The 21,902-nt window shown below is 40.7% G+C and overlaps 1 protein-coding gene across 1 annotated transcript; it reads right to left on the bottom strand.

Annotated features, from left to right (window-relative positions):
• Positions 1-932: 932 nt before the first annotated feature.
• On the bottom strand, positions 933-20,829 carry LOC125258067. The gene is made up of 7 exons (XM_048174888.1): positions 19,784-20,829; positions 5,624-5,682; positions 2,973-3,166; positions 2,731-2,885; positions 2,127-2,623; positions 1,841-2,049; positions 933-1,749 (listed from the first exon to the last, which is right to left on the bottom strand). Exons 1-7 carry the CDS (start codon positions 19,885-19,887, stop codon positions 1,588-1,590), a joined length of 1,380 nt encoding a protein of 459 aa, XP_048030845.1. The 5' UTR covers positions 19,888-20,829; the 3' UTR covers positions 933-1,587.
• Between the last annotated feature and the right edge of the window lie 1,073 nt (positions 20,830-21,902).

Here is a 21,902-nt window from a genome sequence, read left to right as displayed (position 1 = left end):
TTTTGCTCAGAACAACTGTTTGTGAAATCCATCAGATTATATTGATAAAGCTGATCTTGTGCTGTAGAATCACAGTGCTGCTGTAATCAATAATGTCAATCTAACTCAGAGATTGGACTCTAAATGAGTTCAGTGATTCAGGTCAAATAATGATTATGTAAAAACATAACCAACACCACCTGATCATCTTTTCCACTTGTTTGTCTGGATGTTATAACTCAGTTAAAACAACCCAAACAAAATTTTACTTTAAAAAGTCAAGGGTCAAGAGCCCAACTAAAGCAAACCCTCATCTCCACGATGGTGGCTTAAAAATTGTGATTTTCTCCTTTGGTGATTCTGCTTGTTATCATCAGGTGTCTTCAATAATGCTCAATCATCACTCAATTAATCACTTAATTATCTCATTAACTTTAACACTCTTGAGTATGGTCTCACATGTACTCCCTGGAGAGTTAATTTAACACTGCAGTTTTTGCTGTGTAGGAACATAGAAGTATGCTTAAAATGCAAAAATAATATATAAAAAGTAAACTATAAGTGTGATGTCATGTTCACTTAAAGAAAACTTAAAAGTATACTTGCACTAAACTAGCAGTTTACTGAGAGTATATTTCAAAGTGTACTTTCGTATACTAAAAATGTAGCTACTACTAGTATTAAAATAGTAAACTACTAGTATACTAGTATAAGTTCACTTTTAGTACAGATGCAGTACAAATGTGAACTAGTTAAAGTTTACTACTGTTACACTTATAGTACACTTAAACGTATACTTCAATTGGGCCAATTTAGTCCCAAGCGGTATTAAAATAGTACACTTACAAGTTTACTACTAGTACATTGATATTATACTTACTACATAAAGTATACTTGAACATTACTTTAGTATACTTGATCAAATGAACTTGAAGTATACTAGTTTTTCGTAAGGGTGATCATCACACCTGATTCATGATTTGTGCTCCACACATAGCAGTGTCCTCATCCATGGGAAAAATATGAAGGATGAACTGTTCTCTAATCTGAAGCTATTGAACAAAGTCTATTTTTAGGGTTAATATTTTCACTTCACCACCTCCCTTCAACATTGAAGCTTCTTGTCCTTTTATGGCCATAAAATGATTATGATGTTCAGTAAGAGCTGAAGTTAGTAATTGAGTCTCAGTTAACTTATATGAGGCCATCAACCTGAAGAACTCAATAACTCTGATCCTCACTGATGTTTGTGCTGTTGTTTTCCCACCAAAAATTATGCAACTTGATGTGATGCCATTATGGATATTCTTAAAAGAATTTTACAAAACATTTTAGTGTTTAAAGTGAAAATGTAAAATGGTGACAGAAAATGCGTCAATTTGAGCAAAGAAGAGACCATAACCCAGGGTTTAGGAATGTACAGTGTAAAAAGGCGTCGTATGAATACCCAGGATTAATTATTAACCCTGTTGAAGAAAGATTACCCAGGATTCTGTTAGAACAAGTTAAAGTGTGAAAAACTCTGTAGTTACAGAAAGCTCAACTCGACATGACAGTTCAGAGTTGATATGAAAGAAAAGGCATTGACACCAAATTGACACCATCTGGTCATATATTCTCTAGTTTCTCTTTCACGCTCTCATACTCTTTCTGCCGCTCTTCTTCAGACAGAGATGAAGGACTGATCTCCAGAAACCTGTAGGCTTGATTCGCCTGAACACTTAAGATGTGGTAGCCCTTCTTGCAGCTGTTGCCAAACTGTGTCCATTCCTGTTCAAATTAAATTTAACATCAGAGGTCAAATGATTTGAGAGTCTCACAACAGCAGAACTTTAGAAACATCATTATGCTAATCGTTTACCTCTTCAGCTGCATATATGGACTTCAGGAACTCTTCCTTCATATCAGTGAGATCTTCAATCCAAATCTCCCCAGTGAAGGTGCTTTCCTTCATCGTGTCCAACAAAGAACCCACTTTCTCCCAGAAATTCTGAAGCTGAACCAGACTTTTTTGGATTCGAGACAGACTCTGCTGGACGTCATCAAGGAGTGTGATGCTGGGCATCTGACCTGTGACGCAGTAAACAGATGAGCAAAGCTAAAATCCACATGAGGTTTAAATATAAGACAACACTGAAATGTCTCACCGTTTTCAGTTTGTAATTTGATCAGCTTCAGCTGGTTGTCCATCAGCTTGTCCTGGATGTGTCGTTCTTCCTTTTTCAGGCTTTTCTGTGCTTCAGTGATCTCAGTTAAATCAGCACGAAGAGCTCTGAGTTGAACTTCCTCTTCAGATGAGCTTATCATTTCGAAAATATAATTGATAATCCTTTCCGCAAATGGCACAATCATAGAATATAAGTCAAAACCTGTCGTGCATCTCCCTGTACATGTCTGCTTTTCTTTCATGGTGCTGGTGATGTTGCTGATTAATTCACGAATCTCTAAGTTTTTCTCCTCAATCTTCTTCTCATAGTCTTCTATCTGTTTATTGATGCTAAGAAGTTTTGCTTCGAGATCATCAATAATCTTCTGAAGTTCCTTCATCTCACCAGTTAGTACCTGCTCCTTCTTCTTGGCCTCCTCCTTTTCTTTGTTGAAGTTACTAGTTAATGAGGCTACATCAGTGTTATGTTCATCGTACCTGGATGTGCATCAGATATTTCAAAATATTTTATTTTAATCATCAAATGGTTTTGTAAGATTATGTAACTATTTCATTTGATAATGTTTTCCAATTCATATTCTTACTTCTTCACAATTTCTTTAACATCCGTTATGATGTCACTGATCCATCCTTTGGCTTTTTCTAGGAATTTCAGTGCTAATTCTGGTTTGTTTTTCTCTGCAGCCACCTTCAGACTGGGCAGCAGCAATGTGACAAGGTTTCTGCTCATTCCTACACACTGTAAAGACGGGACATTTCACTGTGTGTAACGTGAACCAAAGACTGGATTTAATAAAATTGTTTGTAAATAAACATGGATGAATACTTTCAGCAGAAGAGCTTCAGAGGATCCGAACAGTAGTTGTGTTTTGAGAGCTCTCTCTCTGATCAGACGCTCCTGCTCTGGGAAGCTTCCCAAACACAGGTAAGAGAGATGATAGAGGAGAGCCGTTCGCTCCGCAGATGGGAGAAGCTCCTGGATGAACTCTGGAGATGATGAGGAGTCACTGGAAACAAGCACTGACATACAAGACAAGCATAGTGCGTGCTTTAGTTAATTTGGTTAGCAACACTAAACTACGGTTGGCTGAGACATGCAAATAACACATACAAATAAAAAAACACCAGCAAATAAAGAAAACATCTTCATCAGTTTGACAACACATGTGCTGCAAAAGGTCACAACACATGCAAATAGACAAACGCGCTGCAAATAGGCCTGCTCATAATGCACATATGATCAGGATGTTAAGATAAACAAAAAAACTCACCTTTCAGGTGCACACCACGAGCAAATATTGAACAATCCCAGGCGTGGTCCCAGACAGGTACGTCAGTGTGTTCCCTATAACATTTTCATTGTGGTCTGGACAAACGATTTGGGGGGTATTATTTTGCATTAAAAAATATTATTAATAAATTATTAATAATAAATAATATATTTTTTAATAATTTACTTGATTTTATGCCTCAAAACCCAGTCAGTTAATCACTGCAGAAAGTGAAACTAAAAACTCAGCGATGAGAGCTCTACTTCAACATGTTCTGATAACACTATTTAACCATTTATTTCTTAATATTTCTCTTGTGGGCCATAAAAAATTACACGATATGTAGGTGTTAAACAAGTTAAATGAGGAGTTAGCTAATCTTATTACAACGCGTCGATTATGCGTGATGCGCTATAAATTATTAATTGAATTCTAAAAGTAGCCTAATCATCATCATCATTCAGATCATCACAGAAGGGGCTTGAGATCGCTGGGCCTGGTATGTGCTATTTGCAGTGTGTGTTGTGGACTTTTGCATGTGTTTCTGTATTTGCATGTGCTCTGGACTTTTGCAGCGCATGTGTTGTCAAACTGTACTAAACAAGTAAAGGTTTTTTTTATTTATTTACTTCAGGACGCTAACAAGAATAATGTTACAATATGCTCAAATTGGAAATGCATTCAATTAATGATGCATATTTGATATTGTACATTCACACTAATGTGTAGCTTCAGAAATGCTGTCATTTAAAAATATACAGGTGCATCTCAATAAATTAGAATGTCGTGGAAAAGTTCATTTACTTCAGTAATTCAACTCAAGTTGTGGAACTCGTGTATTAAATAAATTCAATGCACACAGAATTCTTTTAATTTTGATGATTTTGGCTCACATTTAACAAAAACCCACCAATTCACTGTCTCAATAAATTAGAATATGGTGACATGCCAATCAGCTAATCAACTCAAAACGCCTGCAAAGGTGTCCTGATCCTTCAAAATGGTCTCTCAGTTTGGTTCACTAGGCCAGTGGTTCTCAAACCTGTCCCCCACCACTGCACATTTTGCATGTCACCCTCATCTAACACACCTGATTCAAGTCATCAGCTAATTAGTAGAGACTGCAAGAGTTGAATTGGGTGTGTTAGATGAGGGAGACATGCAAAATGTGCAGTGGTGGGGGGTCCCCAGGACAGGTTTGAGAACCACTGCACTAGGCTACACAATCATAGGGAAGGCTGCTGATCTGACAGTTGTCCAGAAGATAATAGAAGCTCATAGCCCAAACTGCTTGAGATCCAGTGTGAAGTTTCCACAATCAGTGATCATTTGGGGTGCACTGTCGTCTGCTGGTGTTGGTCCACTGTGTTTTTGAAAACCAAAGTCACTGCACCCATTTAGCAAGAAATTTTAGAGCACTTCATGCTTGCTTCTGCTGACCAGCTTTTTAAAGATGTTGATTTCATTTTCCAGCAGGATTTGGCACCTGTCCACACTGCCAAAGGTACCAAAAGCTGGTCAGTGACCATGGTGTTACTGTGCTTGATTGACCAGCAAACTCGCCTGACCTGAGGCCCATAGAGAATCTATGAGAGGAAGATGAGAGACACCAGACCCAACAATGCAGATGAGCTGAAGGCCGCTATCAAAGAAGCCTGGGCTTCATTACACCTGAGCAGTGCCATTAATACAGTAATTCATGCAAAAGGAGGCCAAACCAAGTACTGAGTGGATAGAAATGAACATACTTTCCAGAAGGCCAGCAATTCACTTAAATGTTTTTTTTTATTGATCTTATGTAGTATTGTAAGTATTGTAATTTATTGAAATAGTGAATTGGCGGGTTTTTGTTAAATGTGAGCAAAATCATCACAATTAAAAGAACCAAAAAACTTAAAGTACTTCAGTCTGTGTGCGTTGAATTTATTTAATACATGTGTTCCACAATTTGAGTTGTATTACTGAAATAAATGAACTTTTCCACAACATTTTAATTTATTGAGATATATCATATAAGTGCTATGACACAGACCAATGATATGTAAACGTAGGCCTACGTCATGTAGCATTTACCAAAATAGGGTTACATGACTCTTAAAACTTTGTCGCGTTCAACACTTACAATTAAAACTTCATATAAGAATTGTTTTCCAAAATTCCACAATTAATACATATTATAAGGAGTTTGAAATTTAAACTCTCTCACCTTTGCCATCTGCTGTGTTTTTACTGAGTGTACACTGGTGAAGCCAGTCTCTAGAAGCACTAAAGAAAGACAATGTATTGTTTATGATGACATCACATGATAAACTGTGTGTTGTGTGTCTCAGCACATGCAGTGGAGACTAAATGTCAGAGTCCTTCACTGCAGGAGCAGCTGCTGCATTTCACAAAACACATTTCATTGTTCACAAACTATTCTTTCACAAACATTTTTCCCTGGCCTAAATGTTTGGATACACTAAATTATTATAATTTTTTTTTTTTATAAATACGTTTTTATTATTTTTTACAATTTTACAATAACAAAACTGTGGTACAGGTGTCTTATGGCAGTATATACAGTCATTCATCATACAGTCATACAATGGTAGTTCAATGGTCGAATGGAGGGTAATAGCACCAAACTAGACAAGAATCAAGAAATGTAGACAATCAACCTACATTCTCAAGGAAATTCCAAAGAGGAGACCAAACACGCCAAAAATCATTAGATCTCCGGTGTAAGTCACAGGTTAATTTTTCTAAAGGTAGGGAAGTAGCAATTTGAGTCAACCACATATTGACAGAAGGAACCTGAGGAGTGGACCACAACAAAAGTATACATTTTTTCACCAAAAGGTACAAAGATGTAGCACACATTCTAGATCAAGGCTGAGGTGTAATTCAGCTTTACAATTCAAGAGATAGACCCTCGGGGATAGAGCAAAAGATTTACCAATGACCCTCTGTACAACTTTATGTATCTCTTTCCAGTAGGTCTTGATCATGTCACAGTCCCAAAATACACGCATAACCGTGCCAATATTAGACTTACATTTAAAGCACAATTGAGAAACATTAGCAAAAATCTTGTGGAGGTGAACTGGTGTTAAATAAGTTCTATAAATAAACTTAAAATTTTGCTCATGACTCGATATTGATGCGCCTCTAAAGTAGACGCTGGAGCATGCCGAAAGCCAGTCCTCGTTACTGAGATTCATTCCAAAGTCTTTTTCCCATACCAATTTCAGAGGGTCAAAGGAGGAGGAGCCAACATTAGATAGCATAGTATAAAAAACAGAGATCTTCCTTTTGAGAGAAAGTGAAGAGTACAATTGTTTTTCTATATCAGAAAGATCCAAGCGTATTCTCTTGTCCTTTAGAAGTGATTCCAGAAAATGTCGTAATTGCAAAAATTTATAGAAATCATTATTAGGTAAATTAAATTCTTGTTTTAACAGCTGAAATGGTTTCAAGCTGCCTTTGTCAAGTAACTGGTCCAGCTCCTGAATTCCCCTCAGTCTCCATGATCGAAGACCAATGTTCTGAATAGCAGGGGGTAAGTCAGGGTTGAACAAAATAGGAGACTTCAAAGATAGGATGCATGGAATATTCAAATACTTCAAAATATCTTTCCATGCCAGGAGAGTGTTTGATACTGTAAAAATATTGGACACTGATTCAATTTTATGTACAAATAAATGGTAGGGTACACAACAAATTTGGGAAACATCTCAAGGCCTCAATCAGTGCCCACCGAGAATCTATTCTATTTAGAAACCAGTTTATCATATTTTTAATCTGGGCAGACCAAAAATATAACTGGAAGTTAGTAGGGATGTCCCGATCAGGTTTTTTTGCCCTCGAGTCCGAGTCCGAGTCATTTGATTTTGAGTATCTGCCGATACCGAGTCCCGATCCGATACTTCTATAATACATCAAAAAAAGAATAAAGAAGAGCGAAAAAAAAAACAGATCCAGGACGTTCCTTATTTTTTATTTAATTACAAACAGATCACTTCTGTGAGGTAGCTTGAACAATCAAGTAATAAATAACATAAATTGTTCACTTCACTTCACTTTAGTGCAACAGTAAATATAAAAAAGGCTAATATAAAAACAAATATATTTGGTTTGATTTGGGTATGCTGCAGTCTGTGTAATAACTAAAATAATGTTTATATATATCATATTTTCTGGCTAGTTTACTTTAGTTTTTTATAATACACCATACTTTAACCCAAACTGAATAATAAAAAACAAGTTTAAATGGGTAAATCTTCTATTATTATTTTTGATTCTTAATTTTCTTTTCTGTCATACTCAAATTCTTGTTAAAACACATTAGACATGCGTATTGTGTGCATTTTGAACACTTTTTGTGTGAAATTATATTTATTTTGTCCATCAAAAGTGTGCTTTCACTTTAATTACGCGTCAGCAGCGCAGCGTGTGTCTCAATCAGCTCCCTAGTTCAGTAGTCAGGGCACTGATCAGGGTATCAGCCACATTCACTTTCATTATATACTGATTCACGACCTAGGGAGCTAGGGAGCTGATTGAGACACAGGGATAGACTCGGTGCCGAGACGATCGCGGCACTGCTGCTTACGCGACGCTCCTGCCTGACGCTTTACGAGCTGCTCCTGCTGCCTGTGTGAATGCATCCATTGGTTGACATGCACGCTGAAAAAAATATGCGCTACTCACGCGCCGCTTACGCTTGCAGTGTGAAACAGGCCTAACTCTGTGCCACCGCATCACTATAGATGTGTTAAAAATAATGAGAATATATATACATATATATCCGAGTCCTGATCGGGAGGTAACGTCCGATTCCGATCGAGTCTGAAACCACATGATCGGGCCCGATTTCCGATCACGTGATCGGATCTGGACATCCCTAGAAGTTAGGGAGTGCAACCCCTCCTAATTCTCTGGGTTTCAGTAAGATAGAAAATTTGAGTCTAGGCTTTTTTTTATTCCAGATGAATTTTGATGTAATGGAATTTAACTTTTTAAAAAAAGCAGCAGTCAAGTAACAGGGTAAACTTTGAAATAAAAAGTTTAACCTGGGTAGGATGTTCATCCTAATTACGTTAATCTTGCCCAGAAACAAAATGGGAAGATTTGACCAATCGGACAAGTCCTGACTGATTTTGGTAACTAATGGGGTGTAATTAGCTTTGAATAAATCACACAAATTGACACAAATAAAACCTGAGAGAGCTACACGAAACGGACAGACCAAAGCAGCTTCGGGGGGAGCATACAAGTATAAGGCCTGAGATTTATTTAGATTGATCTTATACCCGGAAAATATACTATATTCTCCAATAATCAAAAGGATTGTGTCAACAGAAGTCTCTGGATATTTGAAATATAATAACACATCGTCGGCATATAGAGAGATACGATGCTCATCTGAGCCAATTCTAATACCCTCATTGCCACAGCCAGAGGTTCAATGACCAACGAAAATAAAAGGGATGAGAGTGGACAGCCCTGGCGGCAGCCTCTACCAACAGGAAATCTACTAGACATTAGCCGGTTCATATTAACTGCCGCCATAGGCTGGGAATATAAAAGTTTAATCAAATTAATAAAATTGTGCCCTAAATGTATCTTCTCTAATAAGGCGAAAAGGAAAGGCCACTCCACCCTGTCAAACGCCTTTTCAGCGTCAAGTGAAACAATTAATGTGGGATCTTTGGTCATATGTACATAATCTAGAATATTCAATAATCTACGAATGTTATCAGAGCCATATCTAGATTTTACAAACCCGGTCTGATCTGGTGAGACGATAAAAGGAAGAATGGATTCAAGGCGTCGGGACATTGCTTTAGCCACGATTTTGTAATCAACATTCAATAAACTGATGGGGCGATAGGAGGAGCAATCCAAAGGATCTTTGTCTTTTTTCAAAATGAGGCTGATAACAGCAGAGGACCAAGAATCAGGCATTGAATTTAGCTCAAAGATATCATTAATTGCAAGCATTAAGATTGGGCTAATATCCTTCCAAAATTGCTTGTAAAATTCGAGTGAAAACCCATCTGGGCCTGGGGCTTTGCCTGATGGCATGGATTGAATAGCTTGCCAGATTTCCTCTTTAGAAAAGGGGGCATTTAGAAAAGTTCTGTTTGCTTCAGAAACAACAGGAAGAGAAATTTTACGGAAATAGTCTGATAAATCCCCCTTCAAACTACAGCCCTCAGATTTGTATAAAGTCCTATAAAAATTGGAAAGAGTATCGTTGATTATCTGGGGATCAAAAGAGACCCTGCCCTCTGGAGTCCTAATTGCCTTTATAACTCTTTCTTGTTGTGCTTTTTTGAGTTGATATGCAAGTAGACGACTAGGTTTATTTCTGAATTCATAATATTTTTGCTTACTAAAAAACAGTAATTTCTTAATATGCTCCGTGTGGTCTAAATTTAGTTTTGCTCTGGCTCTGTTCAGCTGAATCCAATTGATCGGATTTGGTATTTGTTTGTGTTGGTTTTCTAAATGAATCACTTCGGTCTCTAATTCTCTCCTTTTTTTGGTCTTGAGTTTACTTACTAAAGAGGCATAGGAGATAATATGGCCCCGTAACACCGCTTTAGCAGCATCCCACTTTGTCGCCGAAGAAACAGGAGAGTTCTGGTTGTCCTGCCAGTAATTGACTATTTTCTGTTTTAGGAACATACAAAAATCGTCATTGTTCAGATGTGAAACATTAAACTTCCAATAATTAGATTTGGGAATGGACAAATTGACATCAAGGTCTAAATAAACAGGACTGTGGTCAGACAGAACAATAGGGCCAATACAGCAGGATTTCACTTGGTGAATGCAATCGAATGGTGCGAAAAAATAATCCAACCTGGAATAAGAATTATGAGGGTGAGAATAAAATGTGTAATTTCTGTCTTTCGGGTGTAGCTCCCTCCAAATATCTGCTAGGCCTAAATCTTTACAGACATTATGTAAAATACGGGAGGATTTGTGGCCTGTCATGGTCTGTGGGGTGGATTTATCCAAATTATTATCAACTATACAATTAAAATCACCACCGAAGAACCCTAGGTTTCGGCAAAACCGGTTAAACTGCAAAACTGTCTGAGATATAAAACTGGGGCAGTCAATATTTGGGGCATATACATTTCCAATAGTGAGATGTACTCCAAAAATATAGCCAGAGATTAATACAAATCTCCCCTCAGAGTCAGATTCTACATAATCCAGACTGAATGGGATGTTCTTGTGAATTAAAGTTGCTACCCCTCTACTATTTGACGTAAAAGAAGACCCACTGAGCAAATTACGTCCAGAAGACGTCTTTTTGAGGTCTTGTCTCAGGTTGAAAAGACGTCCACTGAGGGGCCAGAATGAAAGTTTTTATGACGTCTTTTTTGGACGTCTTCTGGACATCCGATATAGACAAACACACAGAATCACCAAAGGAGAAAAATCACAATTTTTAAGCCACCATCGTGGAGATGAGTGTTTGCTTTAGTTGGGCTCTTGACCCTTGCCTTATTAATATTAGAGTTTGTTTGGGCTGTTAACTCAGTCATAACAGCCAGACAAGTAAAGAGAAATGATCAGGTGATGGTTATGTTTTCACATAATCATTGTTTGATCTGAATCACTGAACTCATTTAGAGCTCAATCTCTGAGTTATATTAATGTTATTGATTACAGCAGCACTGTGATTCTACAGCCACAAGATCAGCTTTATCAATATAATATAAAGGATTTCACAAACAGTTGTTCTGAGCAAAAAAAAATCTTTCTTTTAGGCACACACAGACATCAAGAATCAGCCTGTGAATCTCAATGACGGTGACAAGCAACATATTCTGATCAACAGATCAACTCTGAACATTAGAAAACAAGCTACTAAAAAGTCACATAAACAGAACAAAATAAAATATGAGAATAAAGGAAATTACTAAGACAATTAAGCTCATAATTTATTCATGCAGCAATGCATGATGGGAGCCATGGATGAATTTTGATTGGTTGCTCCCAGAATGCACTGCAACATGCTTTTTGATGGTCACCACTGTTGAGATTCACATCCCCAAACGATAGGGCACAAAGAACATCAAAAAGTCACAGAATGAGAAGATGTATGTAAATAAACATGTCATCATACTAATGCCACTGAGAAAAATGGTCCCCTCAAGTGTCGCTCCTATATAAACTATAAAATAGAATACGTAATTAAAACGATTGAGCCCAATGAGAAAAAAAAGAAAGAGAGAGAAAAAAAAGGTGAAAGTATAGCAACCGCATGAGCCTACAACATTTAAATCCCCTTCAAAAAAAAAAATAAAAAAATAAAAAAATAAATCCTGGATAACGAATATTAAAAACAACAATATACAGTAAGTATAATAAAATAAGTAATTAGTAATAATAGAAAATAATAGAAAAGAAAAGAAAATGAGAAAAAAGGCTAATGTTACACTTATTATCTTACAAGTCTGTTGGGCTCAAAAAAAGAGTAATCCTCCGAGAAATAGAGTACCTTACATTGTAGATAAAGATGAGAGAAAAAAAAAAAGAAAAAGTTATCTGTCCAGTGAGTCCAAAAAAGCTTTAGCCGAGTTCGGATCATCAAACAAGAGCTGTCATATCTGGATACCAGGAGCCGTTTAGTTTTTACATTTTGGGAGGAGAATATTGTACATGTGGCTTCAACAAACAGATGCATTTCGACCAGTTTAATCGGGAAAGCTTTCAGCTTTTTCTTGATTGGATAGCTACACTCTAAAAAAATCTTTAACTGTGACTGTGAGGCTGTTTTCTTTTATTTTCAATTGTAGTCAAAACTCTGTAAAATTATCTCTAAATTAACAACTTGGCTGTTACTTTAAGTATTATGATATTAATGACAAATTACAGTAATTCCCTTTTTTATACAGAATTTTTCTCTTTTCTTAAATTATGTACAAATGTATGTAAAATTATAAAAATAATATGTAAATGTAGCTGCAAGCAGCAATTATCAGGGCCAAGCACAAAGTGCAATAAGCCATGCCAACATGGCTGTGAGCGTCAGACCAGCTGTAACATGTAAGTAATGACATTTTAAGATGATTTTAGGCAAATTGGGTGAAAAACATAAATACAGTCATTTGAAATATCACTGAAATGTTTATCACTGTCGACCAATAGGTGGCGCTGTGACCAAATTGATGTGTTGTGGTCAGAGTGCGGTGACACATGCAGTTTGGTGTCAATATGCCAAAGACCTGAATGAAGTGGATCAACTTGTCAGACGTCATTCTGGATTTTAGTGTTTCCTTGTACAGTGGCTCTGAATTGTCAAAACAGCTCTCAAAATGCTCGCTACGAATGCAGAAAATGCAGAAAATTAAACCAGATCCAAATTTTTTATGACGGATGAAAGTTTTGGAGGAAGTGTATATACGTAATAGACACAGGTTGTGTTTATTTTTTAATGTGCGAAAACTTCGGACTCAGCATGCAAAGACCTTTAAGTACAAAAATCCAAACTGTTCACACTTGTAACACAAGTCATTGTTTCAAAACCTGATCTCATGCTTTCATTCAGTTATACACATTTTAGTCCACATAATCATTGTTCCCTTTCAGTCGGTCATGTTCAACGTACGTCAGTAGTGACCGACGAATTGGGATATCGCTAGAGAGCCCTATCAGGTTTCACAGCATTATTTGCCCCATTTGGTTTGCAATTTGGGCCGGTTCCTCTGTGTATGTGACTCAGGGAGTGAAAGTGTACCTGCAGTCACATCGCGGCTGTTCCATGTGTGCTTTGGCACAAAGAACAAGAGCTTCTAAAAGAGCTTCACAGACAGACACTGCATCTTTTTCAAGACGTCATTCTGTCTGTGCGTTTCTGGAGGCGGTCGTTTCCTATCCTCACTGACGGCCACAATCACTTTCTCTCATGTCTGCTTAGCGTGCTGAGACTGTGTTTGTGGGTGGTTCATGTTCTCTTGTGAGAGTATGGCCATGTCGGCACGCTGTTCGTCTCGCCTTTCTCGTAAGGGCTTGAGCGCTCAGCGCACCGTGTGCCGTCCAGTTGGACGGCCACGTTCACTGTCCAACATGGCTGGTAGCTTCTGGGTGGATTGCTGGTCCTTCTCATGGGTGACCTAGCATCTAGTCAGCGCTCCAGCAGAGGATCAGATGTCGACTGCTACATTGGAGAGAGGGTTGTTGGGCTCTGGACATGAAGACGAGGCTGAGCGTTCCACGGTTGTGATGTGCTCATGCTGAATCAGATTCAGACTTAACAACCGTGCTTCCCGGGCCCCTGGGGGCGTTGTGTGACGCGTGCTCGCCTTGCCCCGCCCCCTGTCTTCATCCCGGATGTGCATTAAAAACTTGGCAGTTTGGAAGCCTTTCTAGGCGTCAAATATGGAACGCCAAAATGGCCATAATCTGCATTAAGTTTTTTTCTCTCTCACTACCCTCTGCCCCGCATGGGTCTTGGCCCCCGGCAAGTCCGTGGTAGGCCAAAGCACTCATTGCATGTGGGTAGTTCTGAGTCGGGGTTGAGCTACGCATGATGCAAGTCACAGCTCAGGCCCCTGGCCAGACAATGTCCACCGTGGTGGTCCAGAAACACCCCTGGCCAGTCTTGCAGAGGTGTGTCGTCGTCAAAGTACGCTTTCTCGATGCTCTCATCTCTCAAGCTGGCCTAAAACCCAGCCTGCTCAGTGCAGCCAACCCAGTTGGCAAGCGGTCCTGGAGCAATGGTGACCTGGAGCTCAGGTAAACAGTTCTTCGGGGGGTGATGCTCGCATCGCTTCCTCCCCGGAGGAGGGCCAGGTGGAGAATTTTGGTCTGTTCCGCCGCTGGCTCTCCGGAGTCCAGCGGTACCCACGAAGTAGAACTGTTATCTGATCCTCCAGATCCCAAGAGGGTGTGGCTGGCAGTGTGCAAGGCCCCGCCTCGCCACTCTCAGCCCCCTCTCACCAGGTTCCAGTGTGATGGTTCAGGCCGCACCCCATGTGCTGTCTCCCATTCACATTGCTACCTCGCAGAGTCTGACCACACTCTGGGCCGCAACCATGCCGTCCGAGTCGGGTCCCCGTACTCTGCTTGCGGCTGTCAGCGTGCGAGGCCCTGCCTTGGGTGTCCAATACACTCAGGTGTCACTGGACAACGCACCTGTTCTCCGGGCGGAGATTGCTGTCCTCCTGGCGAACGATGCAATCGAGCCGGTCCCTCCAGCCAATATGAAGTCGGGTTTTTACAGCCCCTACTTCATTGTACCCTAAAAGGGTGGTGGGCTACGGCCAATCCTGGATCTGCGCGTCTTGAACCGGTACCTTCACAGGCTGCCGTTCAAGATGCTCACGCAGAAGCGCATTCTCGAAAGCGTCCGTTCCCAGGATTGGTTTGCAGCGATCGTCCTGAAGGACGCATACTTTCATGTCTCGATTCTGCCTCACCACAGACCCTTCCTACGGTTTGCGTTCGAGGGTTGAGCATATCAGTACAAAGTCCTACTCTTCGGGCTGGCCCTGTCGCCCCGCGTCTTTACGAAGGTTGCGGAGGTGGCCTTTGTTCCCCTCAAGGAACAGGGCATTCGCATCCTCAACTACCTCGACGAGGCCAGTTCGCGAGAGCAGTTGTGCGAACATGGTTCTAGATCACCTCAGCCATTTGGGTCTTTGGGTCAACTGGGACAAGAGCAAACTCGCCCCCGGGCAGAGGATCTCTTATCTCGGTCTCGAGCTAGACTCGGTCGCCCAGACTGCGCGCCTCACAGAGGAGCGCGTCCAGTCGGTGTTGAACTGCCTGAGTATGCTCAAGCGCAGGACAGCGGCCCCACTGAAAGACTTAAGGCTCCTGGGGCATATGGCATCTGCAGCCGCGGTCACGCTGCTCAGATTGCTCCATATGAGTCCGCTTCAACACTGGCTCCGCGGCCGGGTCCCGAGATGGGCGTGGCAGCGCAGAACACTCCGTGTCCCCATGACACCGAGCTGCCATCGCACCCTCATCCGGTGGTCGGACCCCTCGTTCCTGCGGGCGGGAATGCCCCTCGCTGTGGTCTCCACAGATACCTCTGCCACCGGATGGGGGGCCACGTACAACGGGCATGCAGTGTCGGGTCTTTGGACGGGGCCTCAACTGCATTGGCATATCAATTGCCTGGAGTTGCTAGCAGTACGTCTTGCACTGGGCCGCTTCAAGGAGCTGCTGTCAGACAAGCACGTACTGGTCCGCTCGGACAGCTCTGCGGGTCCGCTTGGACAGATCTGCGGGTTCAATCAGGGTTCAATCACTCGGACCTGGTTTTCGGACCTAATGCTCCTCACGACAGCCCCTCCCTGGCCGATTCCTCTGAGGAAGGACCCCCTGACTCAGAGACGGGGCACCCTATGGCACCCACGTCCTGACCTGTGGAACCTCCACGTGTGGTCCCTGGACGGGATGCGGAGGTTCTGAGCGATCTCCCGCAAGCGATTGTAGACACCATCACTTCTGCTAGAGCTCCTTCCACGAGAAGCCTCTATGCGTTGAAGTGGAACCTATTCGTTGAATGGTGCTCCTCTCACTGAGAGGACCCCTGATCATGCTCGGTCAGATCTGTGCTTTCCTTCCTGCAAAAGGGCCTGGAGCGAAGGCTGTCTCCCTCCACCCTCAAGGTGTATGTTGCCGCTATCGAAGCCGCACATCACCATGCAGTAGATGGCAAGTCCCTGGGGAAGCACGATCTGATCGTCAGGTTCCTGAGGGGGGCGAGGAGGATTTAGCCTCCATACCCTCCATACCCTCTTGGGATCCGACCCTGGTTCTTACATCTCTCCGGGGTCATCCCTTCGAACCTTTGCAATCAGTCGAGTTATAAGCACCGTCTCTTAAGACCGTCCTCCTGGTCGCATTGGCTTCGCTTAAGAGGGTAGGGGATCTGCACGCATTTTTGGTCGACGAATCGTGCCTAGAATTCAGGCCCGGTGACTCTCACGTCATCCTGAGACCCCGGCCCGGATACGTGCCCAAGGTTCCTACCACTCCCTTCAGAGATCAGGTAGTGAACCTGCAAGCGTTGCATTCGGAGGAGGCAGACCCAGCCCTAGCTTTGCTCTGTCCCGTCCGCGCTCTGCGTGTGTACGTTGACAGAACGCTAAGCTTCAGGACCTCAGATCAGCTCTTCATCTGTTACGGAGGCCAGCAGAAGGGAAAGGCTGTCTCCAAGCAGAGGATGGCCCACTGGATAGTGGATGCCATCGCCCTGGCGTATGAATCCCAGGGCGTGCCTTGCCCGCTTGGGTTGAGAGCCCACTCCACCATTCCCGCCCCCGGGGCTGGATACGTGCATCTTTTGACTCCAGTCGCATTCCCCGCTTGCCGAACCCTGTCGAGTTCCTCCGCCTCCCCCTTCGGCTCGGACATTGCGGAGTGTCTGATGCCAGGCCAACATCCGTCTCTGACATTGTCTGTTGGCTGGGTTCCATATGTTGTGATCCCTCTACGTGAGTGGTCCCATATGTGTAATTGTCCACGGTCTAAAACTCCCTACGGTGAGTCCGTGTCTTTCCCTTAGTAGAGCCAGCTTTGCTATCACCTGCCAGATGAGTCTCCCCCTACCCAGGTGGAGCCATCCCAGGGACTCCATATGCGTACTGCCCCACGGGCCAGTCCATATGTGTATTCTCCACGTAAACTCCTCCCCCATTGGGTAGGTAGTGGCCTCCGCAGCGTCCCCTACGGGTTCGCTTTCCCAGTGTAGTCTAGTTTACTTAGTGGGTATGTTGGAACAGCAGTAGACTCTCTCGGCGTAAAGCTCGCCACCTTCACCATCCCAATTGGTGCGACGGGTGGCTAGAGCTTGCGCTGTGCACTGGAAGGGGTTTCGTAACTGTGACGCTTTATTTAGGATCCCAATTCGTCGGTCACTACTGACGTACGTCGAACGTGACCGACTGAAAGGGAACGTCTCGGTTATGTATGTAACCCTCATTCCCTGAAGGAGGGAACGGAGACGTACGTCCCGTCGCCACAGTTTCTGTACCCTCACTGTAGTGCTGACACGAGTTGTCTCCTCAGCGAAAAACAGAGTGCGATTGCATCTGCTTCCTATTTATATACAACTGTTGGAGGCAGTGCGCATTATGCAAATATCGCACGCCAATTCCATTGGCTTGTTTTAGTTCACTCGAAGCTGATAGGGCTCTCTAGCGATATCCCAATTCGTCGGTCACTACTGACGTACGTCTCCATTCCCTCCTTCAGGGAACGAGGGTTACATACGTAACCGAGACGTTTCAAACACAAGATTATTATATGTAATAAGAACATTTGGTTGATTTTCATACTGCACAAACTATATACATAACAACATACAAGGGTCATTTGTGGGATTCAGAAATATTTCAACTTGTTTTTAACTACATAGAATTAATTTTCTAAAAACCCCACATCATAAGGCACATATCAAACCTCCAACAAATCGTAGATTTTTTCAGATTCAACAGCTTTTTATTCTCAACCCCTTAACGGACAAAATGGAATTCGTTTAAATAGGATTTTGCGCAAAATTTGCTATAAAACATGCATCTACCTACTGCTCATGTGTCCCTCATAACAATTTAAATGTAACATTTATGATAATTTTCATATTTTTATGGGACTGAAGTTAAAAATAAACAAATTGTGTGTCTCTGTTCTCTGTATTTTTGTAAAAAAAATTTCAATTTAGATGTTTAACTAAAACCTTAAAGTCCTTAACATGTCAGGTGGTAATCAGCAACAAATGCCTTAATTTTTAATCATCTTTCCTATTTTTTGTTTCCAAAATAATAGTTGAGAATAGTGTGATGGTGTTGAAGACTGAGAGATGTTGAAGGGAGACATTGGACAATTTTATATTTTCTAATTTTGTCTCTCCCTCATTTTGTGTCCTTTTTCTGGGTCAACAGATCTGCACGCAAAGTGCACATATATCATCAAATATTCTATTTTTAAAAAAATTATGAGTTGTCATGGTTTTAGTAAGTATATCTTTACAGAAAACATGACAATTTTTTATTAAAATTATTTATAAATGAACTGAAAAACTCAACCCTGTGACAAATTTTCAACCCCGAAACAATGAGAAATATACAGATATGTGACGGGGTTGAGGTTTTTTGCTCAAAATGGCCAGTGTAGGCCATATAAGGAAGCAATGAAATAAGTGCATTGTATATACTCATGGATTTAAATAAAATTTTGAAAGATAATCATTTTACATCTCTATTTTATGTGATGGGGATGAATATATCAGTCTAGCAAAGCCAGACTGATATATCTTCTACAATATATAGTCAGTCCGCCCTCCGTCGCGATTCGAGTCAACTCCAAACCGTACCGTGCAATCAGATTCGTTTATTTCAGTGACGCAAACAGCGTCACTCTAGTGTGGCGAAAGTCCCTTCAATATCAACAAAGACTGCGCACGGGAGACCCGAGAGTTTGTTCTATTCAGCCGTGAATTCAGTTTTAAATGACCAAAAACACATTAATTATTTACTTTTCATGTTGATTCTCTTGTCGCTTTGCTAATGTCATATCCGCCCTTCTCTGATTGGTTTACTCCGCTTCCTGTTTACTCGGATTTGCCCTAGAAATCGAATTGATTCAATGGCCGACCAGGGGTGCGTTTCCCAAAGCGAACTATGGTCGTAAGTTCCGTCGTTACCAATAGAGTTCAATGGGACTTACGACCATAGTTCACCAACGATGCTTTCGGGAAACGCACCCCAGACTCATCCGCTGGTACAGTGGTGAGGCTGGATTTTCCAGGCAACTTCTGAACCACTGTTAAAGAGACCTGAATGATGTAATTTCTGATGTCACATATGGGTGGAGTCTAAATCAATATAGGCGGAGAATGGTTGGTGTGACAGGGTTGAGTTCAGACTGAGGGACTTTAACTATAACTTTATAGTCTGTATTTTATAAAATATATTGAAAATTATTTTTCACAAGAAAGTAACAAATTAAATACTTTAAATATTGCCAAAAATGATGGACATCATGCACATTTTGTTAAATATTTTCTAAGTACAAATACAGTGAAGTGTTTCAGAGACATGGGAAAATGCTTATAGTGTTCGATAGAAATAAGACATTTTATGATAAAAAAAATTATTAAAATGCAATAATTATTTTAATTCATTATGATGGACATTCCAAAGTATTGTGAAAAGCTTTAAACAATTCCTTTTGGTGAAACCACCACTTTAAAAAGTCAGAGGGACTGAAATATTACCGAATCCCAGGAATGACCCACAAATCAAATGATTTTATCTTTTTAAACAGTCCTTTAATTTGCTCGGTAGGTATAAAATCAGCTTTCACCTCAGACGAAATTCTGGCAGTGTCAGAAGATTTTACTCACAGTCCTTCAGGATGCCTTCTCCTAGGGTGATCGTCAAATTCGTTTCGTTTGTCAAGACAAACAGTGATCAAAATTAATGTTAGATATAGTTTTTGAGCCGCCATTACGATCCCGGGTGTAATGATTGATGATGTAAAACTCTGGACGCGTTTTCCTGCGTGCGTCCGTTTTAAATGGTCAAAATGAAACCCAAGTTCAAGTCTACATCACAATCTGAAACTTAAAGATGGGCGTGGATGGCTGTGAGAAGAGGGAGGTGTGTGACAGGATAGAATCAGAATCAGAAAGCTTTATTGCCAGGTGTGTTTATACTAGGAATTTGTTTTAGTGACAGAAGCTCAGAGTCACAGCCACAAGACACAGATAATAAAAAGATTAAAAGAATAATATACAAGATAGACAAAGTGCAAAAAAAAAGAAAAAGAAAAAGAAAAAAACAGAACCAAAAAACAATAGCTTAATATAGACAATATATTATATATTGTTAATATATAATAAAAGGCAGGAGAGGAAGAGAGCGAGCATCTGTGAACAGATTACCGAAATTACGACCTGACGTTCTGTTAATCACGTTTACACACTGCATCAAATCATAATTCAGAGCTACCGTACAAGGGAACGCCAAAATCCAGAATGGCGTCTGACAAGTTGATCCACTTCGTCTCGCGGCACAACCCTGCTAAAAACGTTCTCTAAATATTTAGTGTTGGTTCTGGGAACATTTAAAACGTCCAATTTTCTTGACATTACAGGAACATTTTTATGAGGTAAAGTTCTTAACAAAATTCTGTTAGGGAAAGTACTTGATATAGGCCTATGCAAAACAATTTCAAAAGACTGAACTGTGAATTCGTTTGATGTACTTGTATTTTAAATCAATAAAAATAACCGCATTAGCACCCGCTACTGGAATTAAAGACTGTACAATGAGCTCAACGTTGTTTGTAAAAAGAGCAGAGTAACATTTGCTTATTAAAGGATTAGTTCACTTTCAAATCAAAATGTCCTGATAATTTACTCACCCCCATGTCATCCAAGACGTTCATGTCTTTCTTTCTAAAGTCGAAAAGAAATGAAGGTTTTTGAGGAAAACATTCCAGGATTTTTCTCCATATAGTGGACTTCACTGGGGTTCAACGGGTTGAAGGTCCAAATGTAAGTTTCAGTGCAGCAGTGGCGCCCCCAGAAAATTTTAATAGGGGTGGCCAGATGAGGCCACAGCAATTCTTGGGGTGGCAAAAAAAAAAAAAAATATATATATATATATATATGTGTGTGTATGTATGTATGTGTATGTATATATATATATATATATATATATATATATATATATATACATACATGCAAAATCAATTGGTAGTTATATTGGTAGTTATTAATAGAATAATGAGGACACAAACCTTTACATTCAGTCGCGTTCGGTCCCATTTATTTGCATACACATACCTACATCGTTTAGTCCAAAAGTGTGCACATTTGTAGAAATACACATTTACCTCAGATTTCATTATGGTTTCATAATTACCGAGGTCATAAAATATAGTTTGCTAGGGGGGTTCGGGGGCATATGCTCCCCCGAGAAAATTTAGATTTCTCTGGTGTACATATGTGCATTTTTAAGACGTTTTAAAGGCCAACAAATTGAATAACAATAGCTTTAAAACCATGTTAACAAATACATGCATGCAGTTTTGAGGCAGCTTTAATCGCATGTGTGGTAATTTCATGACTTAACTTACAACAGAGCAACGACGGTCATTGGTCGTATTCTTTTGGGCTTTAAGCTATAATAAAATAATTATGCAGCGCGCGCCGGCGCATTTGCGCATGCAATTCTTGAGTGCGCGCCGCGAGCACAGAATAACGGCTGATTGGACCTGTTCATTTTTCTGAATTTTACTGACAATTTTTACTGTCTGACAACATCTCATCTGACCGCAGTTCACTGTTGTTCAAGTGAAGCTCCCTCGTCGTCACTTGTAGCCTATCTTTTCCAATTTTCATTGATTCAACTTATTCGTTCAAAAAGCTGATTCATTCAGTAAAGAAACGAGACTGTCCTCGCTGCAGCCTGTAGCACGATGACGTAGCTGGATCAGATCCAACGCGTACTGGACGT

The sequence above is a fragment of the Megalobrama amblycephala genome, linkage group LG22 (genome assembly GCF_018812025.1).
Source record: "Megalobrama amblycephala isolate DHTTF-2021 linkage group LG22, ASM1881202v1, whole genome shotgun sequence".
Lineage (NCBI taxonomy): Eukaryota > Metazoa > Chordata > Actinopteri > Cypriniformes > Xenocyprididae > Megalobrama > Megalobrama amblycephala.
Note: the sequence above shows the minus strand (reverse complement) of the source record. Positions and strands in the feature narration are given on the sequence as shown.

Coding starts and splice junctions, on each gene's coding strand:
- LOC125258067 (XM_048174888.1), bottom strand. CDS start 19,887: ATGGCGGCTCAAAAACTATATCTAACATTAATTTTGATCACTGTTTGT. Junction 3,167..5,623: donor AAACACAGCAGATGGCAAAG/GTGAGAGAGTTT, acceptor CTTGTATGTCAG/TGCTTGTTTCCAGTGACTCC. Junction 2,886..2,972: donor CTGAAGCTCTTCTGCTGAAA/GTATTCATCCAT, acceptor CCGTCTTTACAG/TGTGTAGGAATGAGCAGAAA.